We start from the raw sequence: 14243 nt of genomic DNA on the forward strand, positions 1-14243 counted from the left end.
TGAAGGCCTCAGAGGTTTGTTTGAGAACATTAGGGATCAAACAGCATCATGATAACTCAGGAACGCAGCAGACAGGTCAGGGATTAAGTTGTAGAGAAGAGTAAAGTAGAGTTAAGTTATAAAAATTGCCCAAGCTCTGAACATCTCATGGAGCACTGTTCAATCCATCATCCAAAAATGGAAGGAATATAGCACAACTACAAACCAACCAAGATATGGCCGCCCACCTAAATTGACATCTCAAGCAAGGAGAGCACTAATTAGAGAAGCAGCAAGAGGCCCATGGTCATACCAGAGAAGCTGCAGAGATCCACAGCTCAGGTCGGAGAATCTGTCCACAGGACAACTATTTGTCATATACTCCACAAATCTGGCCTTTATATAAGAGTGGCAAGAAGAAAGCCAATTCAAGCCATAAGAAGTCCCGTCTGCAGTTTGCAAAAAGCCATGTAGGAGACACAGCTAGCATGTGGAAGAAGATGGTCAGGTCAGATGAGACCAAAGTAGAAATGTTTGGGCTAAATGCAAAACGCTATGTGTGGCAGAAAACTAACACTGCACATCACCTTGAAAACACCATCCCCACCATCAAACATGTATTGACTAAGGGGGACTGAATATAAATGCACATCACAATTTTCAGATTTAGATTTTTTAAATATTCAGAAAACCATGTATCATTTCCTTTACATTTCACAAATACTTGCTACTTCGTGTTGGTATATCACATAAAATCCACACAAAATACATTTAAATTTGTGGGTGTAACTTGAAAAACTGTGGAAAAGTTCATGGGGTAAGAATACTCTTTCAAGGCACTGTATTTGAAAGATAATTTTATTTTTAGGCAAAACTAAAGGGAACCTGTCAGCAGGGTTTTAGACCCTAAAGTAATGTTATCACAGTAAAGTACCTATAATGATGATTACTGGCATACATTTTTATTATAGGTCCATGTCTCTGTTATTTCATAATCCATTGATGAATTCTGATGCAGATAGCCTATAATATAAGTGTATGGAAGTAATCATCATTACAGGAGATGAGGCGCCCCCAGGGCTGTGGGGTACTCGGCAGCCGGGCCTATGGATGCCGATGGGGGAGAATATCACGGTGGCTGGCCCAGTCCGTGGCCCAGGGCGGTCAACAAAAAGGGGAATTATTTATAGGGGATTTGGAAAGCTCGTGACGCCACCTGTGGAATGCCGCTAAAGGGAGCCGCCGCTGCAGAGCAGTCCTCTGAGTCAGATGTTAGGGCAGCTTATGATGGAACGGCTCCCCACAGGTGGAGCGGGCCTCAGGGCAACGTGGAGAAATAGATGGTGGTACGGGTGAGAGACGGCCAGGACGGTTCAGGGAGAAATGACAGACACTCACATGGGGGTTCGCTTCAGTACCTTTACTGGTGTAGATGCAGGTATGGTCCAGGGTACTCAGTACACAGGGTGCAGTTCTGGACTCTCCCCAGTGAGCGGGTATAGGGCTTCCTGATCCGTTGCTTTCACTGGCTAAGCTTCTGACCTGCCTGGAGCTAGGCCTGGCTTTATTACTGTCTCTCTTTCTCTCTTGCACCTGCTGACCTGGTGGTAGGGCCTTCTCTTGGAGATCACTCTCACTGGACGCTGGGGCCTCCGTGACTCCTAGCCCTGGTACAATAGTCAGCGTTGGTCGACCTGAGACTTGTAGTCCTCCAGGTATCCGGTGGTCCCTACTGGGTATAAAGGGTCCCTGTAGGCGCGGACCCGGTGTCCGGTGTATGGTTCGGGGTGAGCCTGGTACGCTCCTCTGCCCCCTCGATTCCTCTCTCCTTTCCTCCTTGCCGTCGGCCACACTTAGGTCCCTCACTACACAGCAGCAGACGAGCTGCGTCTTCACTGGACTAAGTGCCAGCACACTCTCAGACTAAACACTGCACTGAACTGCCTGGCTCCACCCTCCATATATATATCCCTAACGGGCTCCCTCTGGTGGTCTGAGGTGGTAGGGTGGAGGTGTATGAATGTGTGAGTGCCTCTTGTGGAGAAGCCATCCATGCACCCTACTGGGTTCTGTGGCACCCGTGCACAGCAGGGCGCCACAGTACTTTCCTAGAATTATGTCATTTTGGGGTCCAAACATCTGCTGACAGGTTCTCTTTCATAATAATTTAAGAATTGAATTGCAAAGTTGCTTGTTTTTACAAACACTTTGACATTTTACCCATTTATGATCCGAAAACCCCATTAAACTCATCTCTGGTTCTGGAGCGCTCTGGATATTTCATGTTGGGAACTATAATAATCTATTGAAACTTTTCTTTTTAATCAACTTCCATTAACAGTAGCTGATATAAAGTACATCTACCCTACAGCATTGTGGAGAAAAATTATTCGGCTCACCCGCCAGCAATCACAGAAAACAGGGTGCGCAGGAGCACTTGGGAGAATCAATCCCACACAGAAGGTCCCAAGGTAGTAGGGTATCCAACGCACGTGAATAGATAAAATCAATGTTTATTTCAAAATTACTAAAAACATCTTCATCAGTGGATATTCCATAAAAGATTAGGCACAAGGTCTATAAGACAAGGAGTTAAAAGTTCTTAGTCATATATGACTAAGAACCAGAGAGTTCAAAGGTTCGAAACGCGTAATAACTTTCATGTCATAAACCTTCTGCCTAATAATTTTATGGAAAATACATTTCTGAAGATGTTTTTATAAATTTTGGAATAAACATTGATTTTTTTTTAGTCACGTGCTGAATCACCTACTATCTTGGAACCTTACGGCACTGGGTATAAAGGACAAAAGTGTGTGTCTTCAATATGAAATGCCTATGAACATTTTAATGCATCACAAAACATTATCAGTTTTCTATATCCTTACATTCCAGTGACTTTATAAGTGTTGATCATTATGTAATAATGATAATAGAAATGCAATAATAAAGTATGACTTACAGAAACTTACAGTAATCATTCCGAAGCCCGGGCACATGGATTTTCACTTCAGGTCGTAATGAGCTAACATTAGAGGATTTTTCATGCGAGACATTAGTCTTGCTTTGTTGACAACCTACAGACACACATTACACTACAGGTTTATTCAAAAAGAACACAAAGAGGTCATTGCTGCATTTATACCATGAATCCTTAGCAATAATGTACTTTTCACTATAAACGCCCTTTGTGCCTTGACCTCAATCTGATTACTTATGAGTAATCTTATGAGTCTTATGAGTAAAGTATTGTCTTTTCCAAACTAAAGCTTAGTTTGATCCTCATCGTCCAGGAAGTATTAGAGGACATGACTGACCTTATCGAATGTCCAATCTAGGAGTAGGAAATGGCACATGGTTAAGTTACCAATATTCTTCCGCAATTTTTAGGAATGCTTAAACTGGCCATACTCATTATATAACTGTCCGTCAAAAGTTCGTTAGGCAGAGCATTATCTCTCCTGATTCCCCATTAGACATGAGCACTCAACTGAGCCACGCGTTCATGTGTGTTGAAAGGGGAAGGAGGAGAAAGCTGACACCTCTGGCAATGGCTTATTTTCCCTAAAAACTAAAGGATTGGCCATTGAAATTCCAATGGTCTGATCCCTCTCTTCTGTGACAAAATCTGTAGGGGAGAAGTTCTTAGACCCCCGACAAACATCAGATAGTTAGAGGGTGCTGCCAAATTAAGCGGGTTAATCCAACTTGTAATAATGTGTATACGGGTTTTAATTTGTTAAAACTGTCCATTGCTAGGGTCCAATCTAAGCAAGTTACTTAGCAACATTGATTCTTTTTTATTGAAAAGATGGATGACCAATAACTTACTAAATTAAGGCAACCACTTTGAAAATGCAGGCAATAAGGCGATGAGCTGATACCTCACTTGGCGCCTGTGGCTGAAATTTTATATTACATGACAGCCGTTCAGATTAACGGCGGTTAATGTAAGACAAGGACGGCTCAAGTAGGACAAAACATAGGCTGATCTCCATTCCTAGAGAGGTTCTGAGCTGCGGAACTTTCCTCTATGGCATCTACATGTTGAGTACATAAGACAGTTCCTTTAAAGCAAATTTCTCATGGTCAAAACAACTATTGTTGTTTGCCGCGTGATTCGAAAGGAGTAACCCAGGATCCAAAGATGACCCCATCTCTTATACTAGTTTTGTAAAGTATAGAGTAAATAAAAAAGCATTTGTAATTCTGTAGAAATGGAAGAAATGTCATAAGAGGACAAAGAAGATAAGGACATATCTGTTTAGCAACGGAAGCGCTTCTTGAAGATAAGGACATATCTGATTAACAACGGAAGCGCTTCATCTTTTCTGAATTTTAACATTCATATCAAAACAACACAGTCCCTGATATTAAAGGGGTTTGCAGCTTGAGACCTTTAAGACGTATATACAGGATATGCTATCTATGGTCCCCATGGACTGGGACACCATGCAAGCCAAGATGGCCAAGGACAGGAGGAGACTGAATGGAGAGGTGGCCAAGCATTTCCGCAAGAGAGGGCTAAGCAACACTGCCAATACCGAGCTTTGTAGAATAGAGAGCAAGTTACCCCTGATTCTATGAATCAGTAGGATTCCTTACCGAACAGATAGCTATAGCAGATCCTTCAAATGTGCATTAAATATTTACAGCTGATGAAGTTCTTCAATATATTTCCAAGCTATGTAGCATTAAAACATACTTACATTCAATACAAGGCATTACAGCTCTTCAAAACAGTTGGGTCCAAACCCTTAAAAAAGATGTCATATTTTTAGAGTCTTTCAGCACAAAATGACTGTTCAGACAAATCACAATCGCTTCATGCACCATTGGCATTGCTGAGCACTTCAGTGCACCTTTCTACCTACCTACCTATAAATATACAGTAGTCAATGAAGGAAGAGAGGGCAGAGGCAGATATAAAACAAGTACCGTATTTTTCGGACTATAAGATGCACTTTTTTCCTCCAAAATTTTGGAGGAAAATGGGGGCTGCGTCTTACAGTCTGAATGTTGGGGGGGAGGGGGTGTGTATATATATATATATATATATATATATATATATATATGCTGTGCGGGATGTTGGGGGAGCGGTAGCGGTGGAGGAGCAGGGCACAGAAGGCAGCAGCCGCCTGCTGCAGCCTACACTGTCCCCGCTGCTAAAGAAAATGAATATTCACACCTCCACACGCCCATGGGGCGTGGGGAACACTGAATATTCATGCTCTTTAATAGCGGCACACAGTGTAGCCGCAGCGCGGCTCCTGCTGCTGCAGAAATCGCCTGTGCCAGCTTATGGGCGTGGGGAGGGGTGAATATTCATACTCTTTAATACCGGGCACACTCGATCGCCCGGCAGCTGCAGGAGTCGCGCTGCGGCTACGCTGTGTGCCGGCTATTAAGGAGCATGAAGTCACTGCTCCCTGCGCACACAGTCCCGGCGTGGGGAGCAGTGACTTCCGGCAGCTGATCTCTCCTTGTGAGCCGCGCATGGTAGTGACGCCATGCGCGGCTCACATGACGAGATCAGTGCGGGCACACAGGATGCAGCGCTGGAGGAAAGAAGAAAGGTGATTAGGAGTGTTTTTTTTTTTTTTTATGTGCAGCATGATGGGGATTAGGGGGACCATGCATACCAGGATAAGGCTGAGGGTGCATACATAACAGGATAAAGGTGAGGGGGCCATACATACCAGGATAAAGGTGAGGGGGCCATACATACCAGGATAAGGCTGAGGAGGGCATACATAACAGGATAAGGATGAGGGGGCCATACATACCAGGATAAAGATGAGGGGCCATACCTACCTGGATAGGGATGAGGGGCCATACCTACCTGGATAGGGATGAGGGGTGCCATGTTTACCAGGACAGGGATGAGGGGTGCCATGCATACCAGGACAGGGATGAGGGTTGCCATGCATACCAGGACAGGGATGAGGGGTGCTATGCATATTAGGACAGGGTTGAGGGGTGCCATGCATACCAGGACAAGGATGAGGGTTGCCATGCATACCAGGATAGGGATGAGGGGTGCCATGCATACCAGGATAGGGATGAGGGGTGCCATGCATACAAGGATAGGGATGAGGGGTGCCATGCATACCAGGATAGGGATGAGGGGTGCCATACATACCAGGATAGGGATGAGGGGTGCCATGCATACCAGGATAGGGATGAGGGGTGCCATGCATACCAGGATAAGGATGAGGGGTGCCATGCATACCAGGATGGAGGGGTTCCATGCATACCAGGATGGAGATGGGGGCCACGTATAAAAGGAAGGGGGGCATATATACCAGGATGGGGGATATTGTCAGAATTGGGGGACATTACCCCTATACTAGTGTCAGCAGAAGACCACCTCCCCCTTAAAAGTACATCATGAACACATTTTTTGCTTACATTTTTTTTCTATTTTCCTCCTCTAAAACCTAAGTGCGTCTTATGGTCCGGTGCGTCTTAAAGTCCAAAAAATACGGTAGGTGTGAAGGTGCACTGAACTGGTTGGCCATGCCAAGGGTGCACCGAGCGCCTATGCTTGGTTTCAACAGTCATTTTTTACTGAGACTCATTTTAAGTAGCTTCGCAGGAAACATATTTAAGATACAGATGAAAAAAATGGAACAAGTTAAGACAGATAGTAGAAGGATTGGGGAATGGGAAACTCCTCTTTATTATCCCCTTATGTCCTAACAGGGTACAAGGTAAAGTTGTGCAAAGGAGGAAACCCCATGAAATGATGAATGAATCAGTAAAGTATAGAAATGAATGAACTGGTTTGCAGGAACCTGGTCCACTGGATGCATCAGTATTCCATGGTGGCCAAATGGGAGCCTTGTGTACTGCCTCCTTCCTGACAGAGGTTCTCTTTCGATTAGCCAGCCTTGTGTAATGTCATGTGTGTGTCTCACAACAACAATGACATACCACCAGAAAAACTAATCAAAAGAGGATATAAGGGTACCCAGGGCTCCAGTTTGGCTGCCATAGAATACTACTGACGTGGCTGCTGGACCACGGTCCTCCAAATAAATTCCCTCATCTCTAACAAGGCATTTTATAGGAGGATCACCGCATATTTTGTTGTATAAAAGTAAACATCCTGCAACTGTCCAAGAAAGTTAAATAAGCTCCATAGTCTATATTTTTCATACCTCTAAATGTACACGAGTCTTTCTCACATATCTGCATTGTAGTGTTATGTTGCTTCGATGCCCCAATCTTATGCTCTTCCATAGAGGTAAGAAATATCTGCAAATATACACATAAAATTGAATTAGACTTAGTAGACATTGTAAGTACATTGGCCTGGGTGATTCATTGAACCTGAGCAGGCCCCTAATGTCTTGTTTGCACAGTACAGTTTTTGATCCAAACAAGAGTAGAATGAGGATATGGTCACATGTGCCTCATGTCTGTATAGGATTCTTGTAGGATTCAGTGTCGGAAGGCAGAAGGAAAGATCCTGGATGGTAGATTTGTGTCGGTAATGTGAGCTGTATCAGTAACACTCGTTACTGAGAGGGTTTAATGTGATTGGATTTTGGGTCCAGGTTTTTTGAGTAACCTGGCTGGGAAAAGTCAATCCTATGATCCAGTCTGGGGATTATAGCTATTAACAGCAGCTTGGTTAGCTCAACAGTGTGGAGTGTGTTGAGAGTGGAGAAAGGCAGAGATGCTCGTTAGTCTGCTCTGCAAAGGGAGATGTGCTGGAGCCAAGCAGAGAGATGTTTGTTTGGTGAACTTGTTAAATACAAGTGTGAGCTGCTGCTGTGAATACCTTGGTTAGTGAGGCTACTACATTTATGTTGATTCATTCTGCCTAAAGAAAAGGACTTTTATGTCATCCATTGATACTGAAGAAAGGCTGTTTTCATTTTGGAGCTGTAAAGTTTATGATGGACAATAACCTACATGATTTTTCTATATAAAACCATGTGCCATGTGTATTTAAGCGGCTACCCGAGAGAGTGAACTCCTATATCAGATAAATGGGACATTTGCAGAAATTTCTACTTCTATTTCCTTACCGACCTCACTGACTATAAGTTCCATTATGGCTGGAACTGCAATGGAGACAGTCAGTGGGATTAATAGCTGTATGGGATTTGACATGTACTGATTACAGTATTAAAGAAAAACTCTAGACACAAACTTAATCCAAAGATGTCAATCAGCTGTGGATGCAAGTTTGAGAATCCTCACGGTGCACACATTCAGGATTCTCAGGATTCTCCAGTGCTGGGAGCAGGCTGGCGCATGACTGTAAGTATGCAATTTCCATACATGTGGTCACATGCAGACTAGACATGGGGGGCCTTGCTCAATACAAGTTAATTGAGCGATGCCAAAAAGGTCTAGTCAGAAGGTGGCCAGAAGTATGCAAATTGCATGAATCCTGACAGTGTGCGCGCTATGAGGATTCTTAAGTTTGCAGTGACTGTACACTTGAAACCCGAGCCTGGACGACCTCTTTAAAGTACTTGCTTGGTACATTGTTATCATAGCACAGCTGGACATAAATTTGTATTGAAGCATCTGCGCTACAAAACAATCAAGGTGACCAAACTAATGTTACTGGCTCACAAATTGTTCATTTAAAGTGTGCTACATCTGTGCGTGAGCAATTTTAAAGCCTACACATGATTAGTAAGAAACAGTGGAACATGGAAATATAGGAACTTTGGAATAAATGTTATATTACTTTGCTAATATGGAAAGTGGCATATGGGAATATAAGATGTGGCATCTTATTTGCTTTTCAACAGCCGGTAGTAACACTTTTTCCTGTCCACAGAACTTCTCTTTATAATGCTTAGAAAACCCAGTTTGGCATTTTTTTAACTATAATATATTATAATAGTTCACCCAAAATAATCCTTGAATCTTAATTATTAAAGTTGAGCAAAAAGATTTGCAGAACTCTGGTCTAAGGGCAACGTCAGTAGCTCATGTCCGCCATAGCAGAGCCTTGTGAACCTCTTACAACCTGCTGCATTTCCCGCTGCCTCTATTGTTTGGTAGCATCACGAGTCACAACATCATTACCTGATGGATAATACAAGCATTATGTCATGCTGCCTACTATTCGGAAGAAGAGTCAGGGTTGCTAGCAGATAGTACGAGGCTTGCAGGGCTCTGGTTCGGTGGCCACGGACTACCGACGTGGCCAAAAAACAAGGGTCCTGCCAACCTTCTTGCTCAACTCTGCTAGTTAAGAAATTATTCTGACAACTTACTTCAGGATGGAGGAATGATACTTTTTTCTGATTCAAACACCTTCTGATGGATTTCCTAGAGATGCTCTGTGGAACATTGGCTTCTGATGGTTTGGGAGTCGAGACAGGAACATTGGATACATCGGTCAGGTCTATAAAATAGTGGTAGACTATTACCATATCTGTACTAATTAACCTAAAGGATCCAATCGGTTATGGCCTTACAGAGCCCAAATAATCTTTTTTGCAAGATAAGTTGTACAAGAGTATTAAATTGATATTAATTTATAATATGGGAAAAAATGCAGAAAAAATATTTTGCTTCGCTTTTATTCTATGTGCGCCATTTAACAAACACTACTATGATTGTAACGTATTTGGTATCTACGTTCGGTATCTCTGCTTTCTATAAATTACTATATGATATGCTTATATATCAAGCTGCCAGAATCGCAACTGTTGACAAGTATATGCTGTAGGAATAAATGACAGCCGAGTTTGCGCACCCCCCCCCCCAACTCCCCAGCCGCAGCGAGCACAAAGTATTCTGTCACAAGTCTGACAGCGAGCTGTAAGCAGAGTATCTGTGATTCACGCCCTCCCCCTGCTTTCACAGCTGATCTCCGGGTGAGATCATCTGCTTCAGACTTGTAAGCACCATAGCAGAGAGACGCAGAGAGACGCTGCTCGCACTTAGTCTGTGAAGCAGATTATCTCACCCGGAGATCTTCTGTGAGCGCAGGGGGAGGGCGTGAATCACAGATACTGTGCTTACAGCTCGCTGTCAGACTTGTGACAGAATACTTTGTGTACGTTGTGGCTGGGGAGTTGGGGGGGCTCTTATGACAAGAGACTGCGCAAACTCGACCAGCGGATCATCCACTACCAGGACGTAATGAAAAACCGCCAGAGGACGCCAGAGAGCAGAATTCAAAAAATAAAAGCTTGGTATCTTTTGAATTAAACATAATTTTGAATCACTATAAATTACAAAACTATTTATTTCCACCTTTTCTGGTTGGTTAACTGTATTCTTTATGGTGGCACAACCCCTTTAATGAATTTAGTGCATTTTAATCTTAACAGTGGAGTGCACCTCGCCAGGGACTGGAGCAACATTTCTGTTGTAAGGAGCGCCATAATTTTTAATGAATTTTTTGGACAAGCGTTGCCATGCCCCAAGTCCTACCTTTTTGGCAAATATGTCCAAAACTTGTGCAAAAACGACAAAAGATGCAACAGTTTTTCACAGCTTCATGCTGCGCAATAATAATTCTGCGACATTTGAAGGTGATTTACACCAGAATTCTGGCGTGGCGTGAACACCATGATGAATCAAGAGTTTTTGTGTTCATAGAATTGAAAAGTTGTGCAATAGATGTAAAACAAAGTGTCCACAAAGATACTTAAAGGGGTTTTCAGCTTTTAAAATGTTATAATCCATAGGCTAGCAGGGGGTTATAACAAGAAACGTAGGCCTCATTCACACATCCGTGCTTAAAGACGTATGTGAAAAAATGGTACTGGTGTTATCAGTGATTGTGCCATCCGTGTGTCCGTTTTTACCATCAGTGTGTTTTGGATCAGTGTGTCATCCGCGTGTCTGTTTTTACCATCAGTGTTTTTTACGGATGGTTAAGGAAAGAAATTATTAAAAAAAAATGGATACCACACGTACTGGAAACACGGACATGTGAATGAAGCCTCAGAGGGTACTCGCCTTTCTCTGCTCTAGCGGGGAAAAAAAATAAAATATTCTAATTTAAAAAAGGAATGTTTCTTTATGGAAGTATACGTAAGTACGTGGTGACACTTACATGGTAATAGTACCAGCTTTTCAGGAGTTCGCCAATATTCATCGGATGAACTCAGGGACAGTTCTGCTGATGGATTACTAACGATATGTTCTCGCTGTTGTCCTTGATAGTACTGCCATCTTGTGGAAATTGGACTGCTAGCTACATCAATCTGACTTGCACGTCTTCTTAAGATGCTTCTTTTGAAACTTGAATATGAAATCTTTCCGATGTCTGGAGTCTAAAGTACAATGAAAGACATAGCAAATTACATTTGTATTAAACTTAAGCAATATAGAATTCTAAAGGGGAGAAAATGCTAGAAAAGGTCATTAAAAGGTGTTCGGCAAAATTTATTTTAATGGCATGTTAATTAAAAAAATAATGTACAAAAGTGTGATCTATGGATCCCAATAATTAGCTCACACCATTCAGGCTGTCATTGATTCACCATGCAAGTTGTTAGGGGTAAAATCTCTTAGAAGCACAGGTCCTTCTCACTAAATTAGAATATCATCAAAAAGTTAATTTATTTCAATTCTTCAATACCAAAAGTGAAACTCATATTATATAGAGTCATTACAGACAGAGTGATCTATTTCAAGTGTTTATATCTGTTAATGTTGATGATTATGGCTTACAGCCAATGAAAACACAAAAGTCATTATCTCAGTAAATTAGAATACTTTATAACAACAACTTGAAAAATGTTTTTAAAATCCGAAATGTTGTCCTACTGAAATGTATGTTCAGTAAATGCCCTCAATACTAGGTCGGGGCTCCTTTTGCATCAATTACTGCATCAATGCGGCGTGGCATGGAGGCGATCAGCCTGTGGCTCTGCTGAGGTGTTATGGAAGCCCAGGTTGCTTTGATAGCAGCCTTCAGCTCGTCTGCATTGTTGGGTCTGGGGTCTCTCTTCCTCTTGACAATACCCCATAGATTCTCTATGGGGTTAAGGTCAGGCGAGTTTGCTGGCCAATCAAGCACAGTGATACTGTTATTTGTAAACCAGGTATTGGTACTTTTGGCCGTGTGGACAGGTGCCAAGTCCTGCTGGAGAATGAAATTTCCATTTCCAAAAAGCTTGTCGGCAGAGGGAAGCATGAAGTGCTCTAAAATTTCCTGGTAGGCGGCTGCGCTGACTTTGGTCTTGATAAAACACAGTGGACCTACACCAGCAGATGACATGGCTCCCCAAACCATCACTGATTGTGGAAACTTCACACTAGACCTCAAGCAGCTTGAATTGTGACCTCTCCACTCTTCCTCCAGACTCTGGGACCTTGATTTCCAAATGAAATGCAAAATTTTCTTCCATCTGAAAATAACACCTTGGACCACTGAGCAACAGTCCAGGTAAGACGCTTCTGGCGTTGTCTATTGGTCATGAGTGGCTTGACATAAGGAATGCGACACTTGTAGCCCATATCCTGGATACATCTGTGTGTGGCGCCCTGCTGTGCATTAGTGCCACAGATCCTAGAGGGGTGCATGGACGGATTCCTCTACAAGAGGCCCCCACAGCATACACACACCTCAGACCACCAGAGGGAGCCCAGATAGGGATATAAATAGGGAAGGTGGAGCTAGGCAATCAGTTCCTTTGGAGAGTTCAGTCCAGTCGAGTCTAGAGAACACAGCTAATAGTTCAGCAGTGGAGCACGAGGCTCCTGCAAGCTAGACTCAGGGAGCTCAGTTAGAGCCCAAGGCGTGCCGACGCCATAAGATCGGTGAAGCGCAGCAAGCTGCCGCTAGTGTGTATAGCCTAGTGATGGCCTCGAGCGAGGCCGAAGGCAAGTGGAGTAAGCGAGCTACATAGGGGGCAGAGGAGCTTATCCAGCTCACCCCAAGACCATATACCGGACACCGGGTCCGTGACTGCAAGGATCTCTAGGACCAGTGTGTAACCCAGGGGGAATGGGGAGGACTCGGCGCCCGGGCCTTGCTGTGGCCTGACTCTGAGGGATGTCGCGGTGGTCGGCTCCCGGGCCCGTACCCTGGGCCTCTCTTTTAAAAAGGGCGGATATTTATGTTTATAAGTTCGTGACGCCACCTGTGGCAGCCCGCTGAGGCCGGTGTTAAGGCAGCTCGATGGTATAGCTCCCCACAGGTGGAGCTAGGCCTCAGGGCAGTGTATGGAGAGGGGGATGCAGGACAAGCGAGACCCAGCCGGGTCAGGGCAAGAACAGGGACAGACATGACAGTCACTTCAGTACCTTTTACTGGTGGTAATTCAGGCACATCCCGGAGCACTGTAGGGTGAAGGGTGCATATCAGGATCCTCCCCAATGAGCGGGTATAGGGCCTCAGGTTTCTTGCCTCTGCATAGTAAGTTTCTGACCTGCCTGAAGCTAGGCCTAACTTTGTCTCTGTCCTGCACCGGCTGAAGTTGTGGTAGGGCCTTCTCTTGGAGTGCACGCTCCCAGCCTACGGGGCCTATGTGTCTCCTGGCTCTGTTACGTATCAGCTCTCTGGTGAACCTGGGACCTGTAGTTCTCCAGGGATTCAGGTTATGCCTTACTGGGTCGTAGAGATCCCGGTAAGCTCGGACCCGGTGTCTGGTATAAGTTTCGGGGTGAGCTGGATAAGCTCCTCTGCCCCCACTGCTACTCACTTTCCACTTGCCTTCGGCCACGCTCGGGCCCTCGCTAGGCTACTCACACTAACGGCAGCTTGCCGCTCTTCACCACTCTTACAGGCGTCGGCACGCCTTGGGCTCACTTACTCGAGCTCCTGAGTCTAGCTGGGCTCCACTGCAGACTGACCTCTCACTGGCTTATCTTCTGCGGGAACTCTCCAGAGGAACTCTCTCACGGACTGCTTCCAGACTAGACTCTACTGCCTGGCTCCACCTTCCCTATTTATATCCCTAACGGGCTCCCTCTGGTGGTCTGAGGTGGTAAGGTGGAGATGTGTGAATGCTTATGGGGGCCTCTTGTGGAGGAATCCATTTATGCACCCTTCTATGATCTGTGGTACCAAGCGCAGCTGGGCGCCACACCATCAGAAACAACCGGAACCCCTGGTCAACTACATGTCCCAGGACCACCAGAAGCTGACCGTTATCCCAGGGTCAGGAATCACAGAGGCCCAAGAGACCAGGGAGTGTGATCTCCAACAGAAGGCCCTACCACCAGGTCAGCAGGTGCCAGACAGAGACCAAGATAGGTCTAGCTCCAGGCAGGTCATAAACTTACCAGGAAAAGGCAAGAAACAGGAAGCCCCACACCCGCTCACT

The 14243-nt window shown here is 44.4% G+C and overlaps 1 protein-coding gene across 2 annotated transcripts in view; it reads right to left on the reverse strand.

The window, feature by feature from the left end:
- Positions 1-14243, reverse strand: part of CDC20B (cell division cycle 20B) — a 59513-nt gene that overhangs the window by 30927 nt on the left and 14343 nt on the right. For both annotated transcript variants that reach the window (XM_073680333.1, XM_073680334.1), the window contains exons 3-6: positions 11024-11243; positions 9228-9358; positions 7143-7239; positions 2952-3056 (exon numbers count right to left, since the gene is read on the reverse strand). In XM_073680333.1, the coding sequence (XP_073536434.1) occupies positions 2952-3056; positions 7143-7239; positions 9228-9358; positions 11024-11243 (553 nt within the window). The remainder of the gene's footprint in view (positions 1-2951; positions 3057-7142; positions 7240-9227; positions 9359-11023; positions 11244-14243) is intronic.

Source organism: Phyllobates terribilis, unplaced genomic scaffold (assembly GCF_046119375.1).
Source record: "Phyllobates terribilis strain yellow unplaced genomic scaffold, ASM4611937v1 Scaffold_1__5_contigs__length_1240528914, whole genome shotgun sequence".
NCBI lineage: Eukaryota > Metazoa > Chordata > Amphibia > Anura > Dendrobatidae > Phyllobates > Phyllobates terribilis.